The 13850-nt window shown below is 38.7% G+C and overlaps 1 protein-coding gene across 8 annotated transcripts in view; it reads right to left on the bottom strand.

Moving 5' to 3' along the window:
- Window positions 1-13850, bottom strand: part of LOC309705044 (multiple epidermal growth factor-like domains protein 11) — a 245181-nt gene that overhangs the window by 145189 nt on the left and 86142 nt on the right. For all 8 annotated transcript variants that reach the window (XM_082530613.1, XM_082530615.1, XM_082530616.1 and 5 more), the window contains one exon: window positions 6143-6235. In XM_082530613.1, coding sequence (XP_082386739.1) covers window positions 6143-6235 — 93 coding nt within the window. The remainder of the gene's footprint in view (window positions 1-6142; window positions 6236-13850) is intronic.

Below are 13850 nucleotides of genomic sequence, written 5' to 3'. Positions count from 1 at the left end.
GTACTGTATAAATCAGGGGTGAGCAACTCCAGGCCTCGAGGGCCGGTGTCCTGCAGGTTTTAGACGTGTCCTTGATCCAACACAGCTGATTTAAATGGCTAAATTAGCTCCTCAACATGTCTTGAAGTTCTCCAGAGGCCTGGTAACGAACTAATCATGTGATTCAGGTGTGCTGACCCAGGGTGAGATCTAAAACCTGCAGGACACCGCCCGTCAAGCCAAATAAAACTGAACTAAATCAAAGTCTGTATTATTTAAAGATGGCAAAATTTAAAAAGGAAAACCGAGCATTTGGCAAAAGTGTCCAATTATAATTGTACACAAAATTTGATTTAGCTGAAAGTGGCAGACGGTTTGTTTCAGAGAAAATAACTTTTGACAGTTTAAAAAGTTTTAAAGGGTTAAAACAATAAAAACAGAACCTAAAAGTAGAAGCTATTTTTCAGCTTCTGCTGAGCACATCTCTCAAACACTCAAATAAGTCTGAGGAAAAAGAAAATTGTGCCGACTGCATGTTTAAAGTAGAAATGAAACGACTGCATCTCAATATCAGTTTCATTTTAACCACTTGGTTCCACTCCCCAGGTTTGCATACTCTCACACTGCCCTCCCTGGTGCTGCCCAGTTCAGCATAAACCCCTAGCTATTAACATGTGCTGTTTGGGTGATGAGGAGGTTATTGGCACCTAATGAGCCTCACAGCCCCTTTAGCCCCCGTTTCTTATTCGATGTACTCCAGATTCCCCTTTGTTTACTGTTTTTATTGCTGCGCAAGAGCCAAGGGACTGAGGCCAAGCCAAGACATGGGTTAGGTAAATCTGCTACCACTTAAGCTAAAGGAAAGGGAGGATGAAGAATTGATGGCCCACTTGTGTCCTTGTTTAAGGAAGGGAGTGGAAGTAAACACAGGGAAAGTCAAACTCAATTTAATGTGTCTGGTTCTCTCTGGAAGTTTGGCTGTCTGTAACATCTCTCGACCTGTCTCTTTGTTCCTGCACTCATCTATGCATCTCCTCCCTCTCCTTTTCCTCCCTCTTGTATATTTTAGTGTTAAAGCAAAGCTCTGCACAGAGCAGCATCACACCTTGCTTTGTGGATAACGTGGCTGTACGACAGGTGAATCTGAACATCGGGGAGTACATTTTTCTCCCGTGTTAGATTAAAACAGCTCAGCGTGAAAATTCTGCCTCCACACATCCTCGTCGTACAATTTGTCATTTTCTCATTACCTGTGGAAGGATGTAATTTGCTGTAAAGATGCTGCACCGTGAGACAGAAGCGTCTCTCCTATGGGGATGTCGAGCTCGTCCTAATGAGCAATGTGTTTGTTTTCTACATGCTTTTACACACTTTGCACAAAGAAAAGAATCCTGTGGTCACTTTTGTCCTACGCTGTTTCAAATCATATTACTTTCTAATACAGAATGGCTCAGCAGTGTCCTGTATGATGCACCAGCAACATGAATGAATTTAAAGGCTTAAATATCACCCAGCCACTTCACTTAATCTAATCCAAATCAGTAGAATTGACACAATTTCACTTCATATGTTACAAACCGATTCACTGGGAAAGTGCTGAACAATGATTCGGTCACGAGAACTCATATAACAGAGGCAGATAAACAAAATCTACTTTGTGACCTTGAATATCACTTCAACCTTCAGTTTGTTAAATAAAATGAGATTCATTTGCTTTAAATTTAAAAGAGAATGTATTTTCCTTGTATTATGTCAGATATATTGTGGTCAAGTGAGCAACATTTTAAATAAAGGGCTCAGTGTATGTAGGTAATCCCTGTAAGCAGAATGATCTGAACACTGTATAACCCATTTTTTTAACCCAAAGGTCCTAAAGACCGTCAGTGTTATACAGTTTTGTTTGTGAGTACAGCAACCAGAAAACGTGATGTAAATTAAATAAAATAATGTTGCTCTGTGTGTAATCTGAACATGCTTCTTTAAATGGGTGAGGTATACTGTAACCCCCTCTTTCTCATTTTAAAGTAATTTTGATCAACAGCTGCTTTTACTGAAACACATGCTTAGACTTGCTGTCCCCAGCCAGGTGCCAGTTAGTTACTGGCAGTTCCCTTTCCTGCTTCTAAGTCGAGGTACTTTCCATCATGAACACGTTTCATGCAATGGCCTAGTGTCACCAAGGGGGGCGCTTTCTTTGCAAAAACTTTGACTTACAGGGTTTTATAGCATTTCATGTTGAAAATATTTCTCTTGTCAAAATCTATTACACACGTTTTGCTCTGAACTACTAAATATACTAAATATAATATTGTATGCAGACATACTTTCCATGTGACTGTGATGTACATGTTTGTTGTGTTAGAAAATGCGTCTTATGTTTGTCGAACACAAGTTGTGACTAACAAGTAAGTCAAACTTCAAGTGACTAAAAACACTGAACAATGAAAAAGAAAGCCTGTGTTAAGTCTTCCTCTGCAGCTAATCAGATTAGTTTATGTAGCAATGTGTGAGCCTCAGCCACCTTCCCTTTCTAGAGCCCTGTCCAGGTGAAGAACTTTGTTGTTCTGCCAGGCAGCATAAACAGCTCAGACAAAGCAGGGCTGAAGCAGTGAGAGAAGGAGCAGGACGAGAGAAAGCAAAGACAGAACAGGGGACTCTGGGAGAAGCTTCAGAAGCAGTTAAAAGAGAAGAAATTAACGACAGATAAGGAAAAAGTCTGATGAAAATTATCATGTAATGCAGGGATTGTGATTATAATGACAAAGATTATCATGTGCAAAAAGGATCAGATAAAAAGAAAGAAAATGCTGCAAAGAAGAAATTTAAGATGATAAAGATTCTTTATAGAATCAGGCACATGAGAAGCAAACTGCTGCGTAGGCAGTTTCAGAAGTATATCATTTCAATCAACAGAGATTACTTCTGTGTAGCGAGAATTATTTTCCAGATGTGACACAGTTGCATTCGTTTACTCATAGCCTTTGTTAAGAACTATGCAAAAGATACATGAAGGCTAAAATAGTAAACACCAGAAGACTGCCTCGTGACTTGACTTGAATTGACTCGGTTTCTGTTGTTTTCCATTACAATGGCGTACCACCTCAATGTGCCCGGAGTCGTGACAGCAACACGGCCGAAAGTTCTGTGAAGAGACAGGACATGGAGGCAATATACAAACACCCCCACCATGGTACGAGTCTGCACCTAATAGCTGGACCATGCTGTGGGTTTTGGTGCAGCCATTTCCCTCGTCGTCGGGTTTCAAAAATGGCAGTGTTGACTTTTGTTAAGTCAACCAATCAGCACGATGCGGCCTGTTGACGTCACATTTTTGGATCAACTCAGATTGCTTGGAACCCCAGCAGAGAAAGTACTAACACAGTACTTGGTACCAGGTACTACCACCTAATGGAAAACCCTAAAAACCAAGTCGAGCAGACTCGACCCGAACCGAGTAGGTACTAGTGCAAAAGGGCTTTTACTTTTATATTTGCAGAGGCAGACGGCGTGGAGTGAGGAGAAGGTAGACCCAAAAGCAGACGATGGAGGCAGAGTGAGGTGATGAACAGAAAGCGAGCCTTTTATTTGGCTGAATCAAAGTACAAACAAAAAGCACAGAATGACTAGGATGAAGCTAACGAAACCTATACTGGGAAAACTAAATATTGTATGAAACTAGAAACCTGAAAATTGGAAACACAAGGGAAGAAACACAGATGAACCAACAACAGAAGGAGGAAGACAGAGGACTAAATACACAGGAGGGTAACGAGGAAATAAGGAACAGGAGTGAACACAGCTGATCACCCACATGAGACAGTTCCTCCCTGTCAAAACAGAATACAGTAACACAGGACGCGGGACTGTCAAAGTAAAACAGGAAATAAATGAACATGGAAAGCAGGGTGCCACAATATTGCACAATATTAATAATTATCAGACCCAGGACCATGACAATTATTCTACATGTATGTCTAGACTTTGCTCATAATCTCATAATGTGTAAAATTTGTTGTAAAAATGTTTTAAAACCATTTCTTTCCATAATGTCTGAAAATGTGAAAATGCCTGCAATGTTACTGTACAGACAGGAAAGACAGAGGGTTGAAATGTTAGCTTTGCAAGAAGTTTGAGAATGAAATTGGAGCCTGGCTGTCCGCATCTTGCTCTTTTTCTGTGTTTGCACATTTTTAAAATAAACTTTTGGTTCAACTTTAGGATGTTCCAGCATCTTGAAGGACTTTACAGAGTTCTTCTGTGATTTTGGTTCCTTCTATCTTCTCAGAGGAATCCCAGAGAGATTCCATAATTCTGAGGGTATGAAGATGATTCTCATGTTTGGGGACCAAAAGAAAGACCCTAAGGCCAGCTCGCCTTAGGGTCTTTCTTGAGCTTGACCATTGAGCTTAATGGTTTAAATTCAGAATTCCTTGATGCAATGTGGCTCTCTTATCATATCTCTGGTATAACTTCTAGATTAAAAAAGGTGTTTTTGTCTCTCTGTTCTGCTGTGCATGATACAGCTGACAGAAGGATTTCAGTCACCTACAGGAAACGGCCTGTGATTATAAGGCTTTAAGTAACCTCACTTCTCTCGCTCCACAAGGTTGTTGGAAGTTAGGCAAAGTCCATAAAACACTGACGCCAACGATGAGGTTTCTTTGTGAGCTCTTCTGTCTGCATTGCATTATGGAACAGGCCTCCATTTGTTGTCATGGAAACAGACAATGCTTCTGACACATTACATTTACATGCTTTTTTACTGATGAGCTCTGAGTAGCTTTTTCAAAGCCAAAGCATATTTTAGCTGTTTGTGTCTCATGTAATGGTTAAACTTTGTCAGCCAGACATGGATAAAAAGTTTTTCTCTCCATAATGAGCGCGTAAAGACAAAAATCCCAGCACAGCTGAACATGCAGCCCAGCATCGTATATTAGACACACCTGTCAACAATGTCCACTTCACTCTTTACCTCTGGCTAAATGCACGGGACAGCAGCTTGTGAATTTGAGCTTTTTGTCTTATTTCAGTGTTATGTATTTGCATTCATGTTGCATGTGTTTCTATTTTCCTACATATTGCATTTGTATGAAGCTAAAGGTAAACGAAACAAAATGTATTGATTTGCACAATCAACAGGGATTGACCTCTGCCCTCTCGTGACATAAGGTTAATGCCAGCTGTCCCTTTAAACACATTGCCAATCTGTAATTTTATGCTGTGTCACTAATAGTTAAATGCTGCTCATGTTTTAGGCTGGATTATTGCAGGAAAACAAGTAATAGCCACAGATCAAAATCTAATGTTTTTAAAGGTTTCAAAATTGTTAGAAGCAATGATTTTTTTTAAATATATGTTTTCCTGGTATAATGGAATATATATATTTAAAAGGTTTTAATACACATCACCTGTTTTTATAAGATGTTTTAAATTATGTTACTACGGTAATTTCCGATCCCTTAGCCTTGTACCAAGCTACTGCTCAGAAATTATATTGGTCCGTATACCAGAAAAAACACTCCTTTCACATGTTTTTATGCTGTTCAGCAAATCAACAAATACAACTAGCAATGGAAGCTTGTGCTACAGCAGCTTCTGCTTTAACATACAGATATAAATATAAATAAAATCATTAACATTAAAAAACATGACTGGTTGGTCTTCATGAAGTGTTTGATCATTTTGCTATTAACGTTCTGTGTCACCACTAGTTATTTACACATCAGGATTACAAATTCTGTCAGTGAAAAGTGAAGTAACTGAGAACTGGGGGTCATACAGATGAGAACAGGAGGGCGCATGTTTGGAGGAGTGGTCCTGCTCCTGAAATTCGGATAGTTTGTCTCTAAATGTTCTACAGTTATACAATGTTGTGTTATGTTATGCAAAGCCATGTAATGGTAAGTTATACTAAGAAATGCTATGAACTGTTATGTTCAAATATTACAAAACCAAACAGGTTAGAAAAGTAGACAAAAATAGAAAAGGATGAGGCCAATTTTATTTTTATCGACTGCGGTACTGTTGTTACTGTTGTTACTGTTGTTACTGTTATTACTGTTGTTACTGTTATTCAAAGCTACATTATGCTACATTACGCTTGTAATGCAATGCTTTGTAGTAATGTTTCCATTTACTGTCTGTTTGTCTGCTGAGTACTCACCACTGGAGCAGTCCAGTCCTCCCCATCCTGGCTCACACTGGCAAGTATCAGGAGAGACACATCGTCCATGGGCACACTCTTCTGTGCACAGTGCTGAGAAGAAAGAACAACATTGAAACAAATGTCAAACAAGCAACTATAACACATAAGAAGTTATCAAGTTCTTTCTTTGAGTCATAAAACCTTACATCAAGTCCATTTGTCATTTAAATCATAATCCCCGTTCCCTCAGCTTATTTAATTCATGTTAATATCTTTCAATGTTACAGTCTTTAGTGCAAGTCTGACACTATCCACTCCAGCTTAGCACAAAGTCTGGCTTGGAAATTTTCTACTGAAAAGTCTGTTTGGAGAATAATGTCTTAATCTGATTCTTCTTCTCTTCTGCCCTCCAGCAGATGGTAATGTTCATCTCATAATGCATATTTTTGTGGAAAAACAATGGAAGCAACAACAAAACGCAGATCACTTTTAACAACCGGATATACAATGCTGACAGTGCAAACACCTGTAGAACTCAGATACACTCTCAGGTGTGAAGAGACATATACACTAACTGCTGGTAATACGTGGTGAGTCTTTAATATTTATTTTATTGGAGACTTTCTTTTAACTTTTGTTGTTTTTTACCTCATATTGTATCTTAGGAATGCATATTAGGGATATACTTTAATATGTTCCTACTAACCGATGCCATAATATTATGCCTGATTAGTGTATACACTAGCACTAGCAGTTGATTACACAATCCCTTAGTGCAATGAAGACACAATAATTACTACTGAAGATTTTTTGACACTGTGTGTTCATTTACTTGTAGCATCTACTGTAACGGACGTGTAAACACAGTTAGTAGTGCTGCTATTGCCTCAAGCTCCTGGGAATCTTACCATACAATTGTTAGACAGGGCCAGCTACGTCTCTTAATGCATGAAATTCTATTGAGTTAGAAGAAGTACGCAAATTAAAATAATCATAAATCACAGATTTTTCAATATTTTCATGCATTTGTTAAAAGATTAAATATGTTCTTCATACTTTATTATTTATTTTTATTTCAATAGACACAGTAACAGTGCTATATAGCAGCAGCCCCCAACCTTTTTTGTGCCATGGGCCGGTTTATGTTCGCCAACATTTTCACGGACCGTCCTTTTCTAGAGTCCCAGAGAGCAGCCATTTGGCTTTTCTACCTTTTAGCTAGGCTTTAGCTTCAGCCAAGTGGAAGCTAAATTGGCTAGTCATCAATTCATATGTAAATTAGGTTGTTACCTGAGAATTCTGGAGGGGAGTGGGGGTGTGTGAACGATTGCTGATTTCTAACTGCCAACTGCCTCTTTGTTTGTCTGGGGGGGGGCTGCTAAAAGCGGTGAACTTCCTTTTGTGTTCGTCTTGATGCATTCTCAATCATCCAGGAAAATAAATCTCCAAAAGTCACCAACTTGGAGTGTTTAGTTTCCTGAGCCACAAGGAAACTTGTGTTTCAGTTTGTCTTCTTAGGGAGAAATCAACACACATGGGTGTATGTCCTTTATTGATAAAAACAGTACAAAAACCCCAACCATTTGTACACATTTTTACAAATAATAATAAAAAGTGAGTGAGTACATTTCAACATTTTCAGCAATCACTCACAATCCTGGCACTGCCATGGTATCTGTAGTCTGCATTTACCACATGTGTATCTGTTGCAGTGAACACATCGCACAGTGGCATGATTGTTCTTGCATTTGTGTTTGACCTGACACATGGCTCTTTTTCCAGGACTAGGTGTGGAGGGTTGTGTCCAAAGCAACTGTTCTTTTCTTGCCCTTTTCCCAGCTACATGAGAGTGAGCCAACTCTCTTGCAAGCTCCACCAGGAAGTCCACCCGTCTTTCCTGCGTCACGGATGAATACAACACAATAAAACCAGTACTGGTACCAAAAAGTAAGATTTATTCATAACACAAACCCAGGGAAACTGAGTTAACGGTAAAAAAATATCGCTACATAATAAAATTATTCTCAATGTTTTGCTGTAAAAACTGAAGTGATTAATGTTTTTTTTTTTTATTTAAACTAGTGCTGCTGCGTTAATGTGGTTACGGTGTTAACGCCATTTTAACGAGATTAACGCTGACAGCACTAATTTAAACACATAAATATATTTAATATATATTACTATTCTTTTTTTCTTTAAGGTCATCACGCTATGAAGAAATGGAATTTACTATGACGGCAGAGACTAGAGACTATTAACCAGTAAAATCATATTTACAAAAATATGAAAACAAAATCATTTTGCCAAGCTTTTAATAGAATAGATAATAGATAGATTTTATAGTAATTAATTAATTAAATAAATGAATGACATGAATCAATGTTAGTTTTCAGAAAGCTTACTCAACATAGTATAATACTATATATAATATATAATACTTTTAAATGAAGTATTATACCTAGTTTATATTGTAGGATGGAGGTATTGCTTCTCTTGTCTGTTGGTGTTCCAGTTGAGCTGTTTCTCGGTTGCTATTGTGTATTGTCACAATGTAAAGTTTTTATAAGACCTCAGTATGAATATGCATTCTTACAGCTAATGATAATATCCTAATAAATTAAACTAAGACCACGAATACACAGGCGTAGAACCAGTTGGCAACTGTGTGGCAATCACTGTTCACTAGGCGAAAATGAGTGTAGGAGCTAAAGTTGATTATCTATAAGACTGTTTTAGTTTCTAATACTACTTTGCTTCAATCTGTCACATCTAGTAGCTGGAACTGGTGTGCAAAAGACATAAAGGCAGGTGATGTTACTTGGAGGTGGAAGACACAGTATTTGCCCTCACATCCTCAGATCTGTCATGGAATCATGGATAATGTTTGTTTCTTTAAGGACATTAAATAACCACAACAATGACTTCCTCCTGGCCAGTTGCAAAGGTTGTTGAAGGTTGCTGGCATTCACTATGAAGCTGCTAAAGCCTCAGTCACGCAGCCCTGGAAACCAGTCAATGACTCCCTGGTAACTACCGGCCACTAAAAAAAAAAAGGAAAAAAAAAAGACAAAATCCTTGATAGTGTTGCTTTTTTGCCTCTGTTGAGTATCTGCAGCAAATTAATGAAGGTTTTTCTTAATTTACATAATTTGTGTCTATATTTTTTAATATGCAGTGCTGTGCTCTGTACTCCCAAACATGACATTACCAGTGCCTGTTTGTCATTTTCCCCTTAAAAATTCTCTGCACATCCCTGGCGTACTACTTGCTCTTTGACATCCTAATGTAACAGTAAGTCATAATATTTTCTACTTTGCTTAGATATGGAGATATTCTACCAGCCAGTCTAGCGAGCAAAGCGTATTATCTGCATTGTACAGCAAACAGATAAGGTAGTTCTGACATCTCCATTATCACCTTCCAACTGCTATAATATTTCATTGTGACACAACACTACAGTTGAAAGCCATCATGCACAATCTAAAGGTTAAAAAATGATTCTATCACAAAATAATAAATGATGCAGAGTTTTACAGGGCAACTGTGCGTCACTCTGGCATTATCTCATACAGCTATTAGCTAGAAGGTCAGAGGTGGTCACTAGCCAATGTTGCAACGAGAAGGACAAAAAGCAATGTGAAAAGGACAAAAAGACAAACAGTATGAGCAGTCAAGACAGAAAAACTGCACACTGAGCAGCTAAAACGAACTCTTAAAACACTATTTTAATGATTATAAAAAGTAATACATTAAACTTTAGATTAACCAGCAGACTGAGATGTTTTTAATAGAACTTTGATATATCAGACAAGTGGAGCATTTTTCAGGAAACCTAAAACTCAAGGCCTCGGTTTGATGGATGAAAAATTAAGGGAAGAGACCTAAACCCTTGAGTCGGATACAGTCAAACAAGTTCTTGCAGTAATATGGAGTAATTCTAGCACGAAGTGAGAAAGACTGTTAAAGAGTTCCAGTACTGAGTACGATGTTTTATTCATCCGGCAGTTTTTGGTTAAAACACCAAAACCTAGTTTGTCATTTTGTGAGTTTAAGGGCACAACACATAGTACCATATTTTTCAGAGTATAAGGCGCACTTAAAATCCTTTAATTTTCTCAAAAATCAACAATGTACCTTATAATCTGATGCGCCTTATGTATGAATTCTGGTTTGCTTAGGGGTGGGTTTTGATTATCGATTTTCCAATTAAAATCGATTCTAGCTTGAATAACGTGATATCGATTCATTAAAATCCTGAATCGATTTTTAAATATAAATTATTTTTTCCTGAAACGCCAGAATCTCAGGTTAAACCTCACAAAATTTTGACACTGATTCTGCACAAGGATCTAAACAAAAAGGGCGGACCCGTCGACGCATCAGAATCAGTGAGATGTCGGCTTTCTCACCCGACTGCACGTACACGCCGTTGGGGCTGAAAGCCAACAGCTCACAGATTCTGATGCGTCGCGCTTTGTGTTCTGAAACTGCAGTTTTGTCTCTCTCCAACCAAATTTGACTGAACCAGCAGCAAAAGAAGATCCAAACTACACTTCACATTTCGCTTCACATAAACATCGTCATGAATGCCCTCTTACTTTTATTTTCATTTTAAATTTCACTGACTTCCAACAAAAGAGGCCTCATTTTTGTTGTTCAATACAAAAGAAATGTAAACTTTTTCAGATTATGCAAAATTGCAAAATGCTTAACTGTGTCTCTAATTAAACCTCTGTAACTTCGCTCTGCTTCACTTCAGCAGGATCAGGTTGATTCATGGTTTTCTTTTGTTTTTGTTCCACTGCAGAATATTTTTAAGGTGGTTATCTGCTATAAAAAGTCTTCAGGTCCCAAAGTCAAACAAACACTGCAGCATCACTGAGAGTTAGAAACTGTCTAAATTCTTTCATCTTTAATAAAATGATCAGCGTTGCTGCTTTACCAGGTGTAACAATTAAGTTTAACATTCAGGCATCGATGAAAACAGAATTTATTAAATTTAACAGAGTTAGAAGTTAGCAGGAAGTTAGCTCGCTAGTTTCCACCTAAACACGATATAGCATGTTCTGACTGAGAGATTTCTGAAGATCACTTCCAACATAAATGAAGACAGAAAACTAAACAGCAGTGACGTTTGTAGGGTTACTGAAGTTGGGCTAGCTGGTATATAATGATGTGCTACATGATCGCTAGCTACACAGCTATGTTAGCATAACATAAACACAGTGAAGCTGGAGGATGAACACTAACTTTTTTGCACTCGCTAAAAGTTAACATGAGGGTTCCCGATAGTTAGAGACAAATGCAATCGCATAGCAGGATGCTATAAATCGACTAAACTTCAGTCAGGAGAACAACTGAGAAAATCCATCCACAATACGAGGTTAGTCATTAATATACTGCAACAACATGGGAATAGAGCAGCTGTGAGAGAATTCAGCAGTAATGAATCAATGTTACAGAAGTGGAGGAAGCAAGAAGAATGAGCTGAGTGAAGTTTGGCTTATCTAACTGTTTTGTTTTGCTTAATGAGCCTTATAATCCCGTGTGCCTTATGTATGAAAACACACCTATTCATCGACAGTGCGCCTTATAACCCGAAAAAAAAAAGTTTGAAACATGTCCAAAAAGCATGAGTGACTGACTGAAGTCAGTTTTCATATGAAACAAAAAAACAAATATAATATCCCAAAGATTTGTTCTTGAGGTTTTATATATATAGTTGCAGCAAGAAAGCCATCGCTAAGACGTCAGAATAAGACAGAGGCTTGCCTTGGCCATGAAAAACCACAATTGGACTACTGAACACTAGAAGAAGGTATTATGGGCTCATCAATCAAAGTTTGAAATCTTCGGTTCATCACGTAGGATCTTTGTGTGCCATCAAGAAGGTGAAAGGATGGTTCCACAGTGTGTGCCATCAACTGTCAAACATTGAGGAGGAAGTGTGATGGTCTGGGGCTGTTTTGCTAGATCCAGGGTCGGTGACTTGTACAGAGTTAGAGGCACCCTGAACCAAAACAGCTACCACAGCATTCTGCAGCACCATGCAGTACCTTCTGGTGTGCGCCTAGTTGGTCAGGGGTTCATCCTACAGCAAGATAATGACCCACAACATAGTCTCCAGATTTAAACCCCATCGAGCTGGTTTGGGATGAACTGGACAGAAAAGTGAAAGCAAAGCAACCTACAACGTCCACACATTTATTGGAACTTCTGCAACAGATATGGGAAGAACTTTCTGAAGAATATTTGATTTCTATTTTAGAAAGAATGAGATGGATGTGTTCAGCTGTTATAAGCTGCCAAAGGTGTCTACTTTGATGAGTCAAAGGTTTAGAATACATTTTGGTCTATAAATTGATTCCACGATTTCTTTTTTAACTCTAATTGCTTATTTGTACTGTGCTTTCATTTCAGAGTGCAATGAGACATTACACAGCATAATTTTCAATAAAAAACTGGAAAAATTGGGGTGTTCAAAAACTTTTGACTGGTAGTTGCATTGAAGCATTGACATAACCTGGTCAAAAACAACTCCAACCATCTAGAGTTAGTATCTGGGTTGATATCATATTTCCAAGATCAAAATATGATTTTATATAGATGTACGCACAGCGGCGAAAATGAGCTTCCTCCGAAGGGTGGCTGGCCTCTCCCTTAGAGGTAGGGTGAGAAGTTCAACCATCCGGGAGGGGCTAAGAGTAGAGCCGCTGCTCCTCCACATCGAAAGGAGCCAGCTGAGGTGGTTCGGGCATCTGACAAGGATGCCTCCTGGGCGCCTCCTAGGTGAGATGTTCCGGCATGTCCCACCAGGAGGAGGCCCCGGGGCAGACCCAGGACACGCTGGAGAGATTATATCTCTCGGCTGGCCTGGGAACGCCTTGGTGTTTCCCCGGATAAGCTAGAGGAGGTAGCTGGGGAGAGGGAGGTCTGGGCTTCTCTGCTTAGGCTGCTGCCCCCGCAACCCGGCCCCAAATAAAGCGAGAGAAGGTGGATGGATGGATGGATGGATGGATGGATGGATGGATGGATGGATGGATGTACGCACACTACCCATCTATCTTTGAGAAAGAGCTTTCTCAAGTTATTGTTAATAAAACTTTAGGTCATAATAAGAGCTTGTAGAATAAAATCATGGTGTTGTTTCTGTGGGGAGGACACTCACAAACTCGGAGATGGGCACATTAATAAATAGCTGGTGATGGTAATGTTTCTACAGTCAGGTGTGATTTTTACTTGCCAGAGGAACAAGACAATAAAAATGTTGGAAATAAAAAACTCTCTAATTAACACATTTTTGAAACATTTATTCAAATTGGGGAGTTTTACTCAGAGTTACACTGTTTCACATCAATTTATTATTTTGTTTTCTATGCTGTAACCCTTTGTCAGCATGAGGATATATCTGTGAAAATCTCTAATTGCACAGGATCCCAAAACCAGTATGGTTGTGAATGGGGTCGAAGTGGCAATGTGCTGAGGGTGTACCCTGCCCAGTGCATTCCGGAAGATTCAGTAATTGTTCCTTTTTCTGCAAGTAAAGGACGCTAACGCCTATTCTTGACACATTCTATGACACACAGCAATTCAGTAATTCAAAAACAATCATATCTATAGTAACGGTAATTTAACCCATCACACTAAACACCCATAGTGCATAATGGAATAACAATGAAAAAAGAATCATATTTATCTTTAGTACAATGTGTTAAAAGTAAAATGT

Source organism: Aulonocara stuartgranti (assembly GCF_965226115.1).
Source record: "Aulonocara stuartgranti genome assembly, chromosome: 1".
In the NCBI taxonomy this organism is placed as follows: domain Eukaryota; kingdom Metazoa; phylum Chordata; class Actinopteri; order Cichliformes; family Cichlidae; genus Aulonocara; species Aulonocara stuartgranti.
This window is presented reverse-complemented; position numbering and strand designations above follow the sequence as displayed.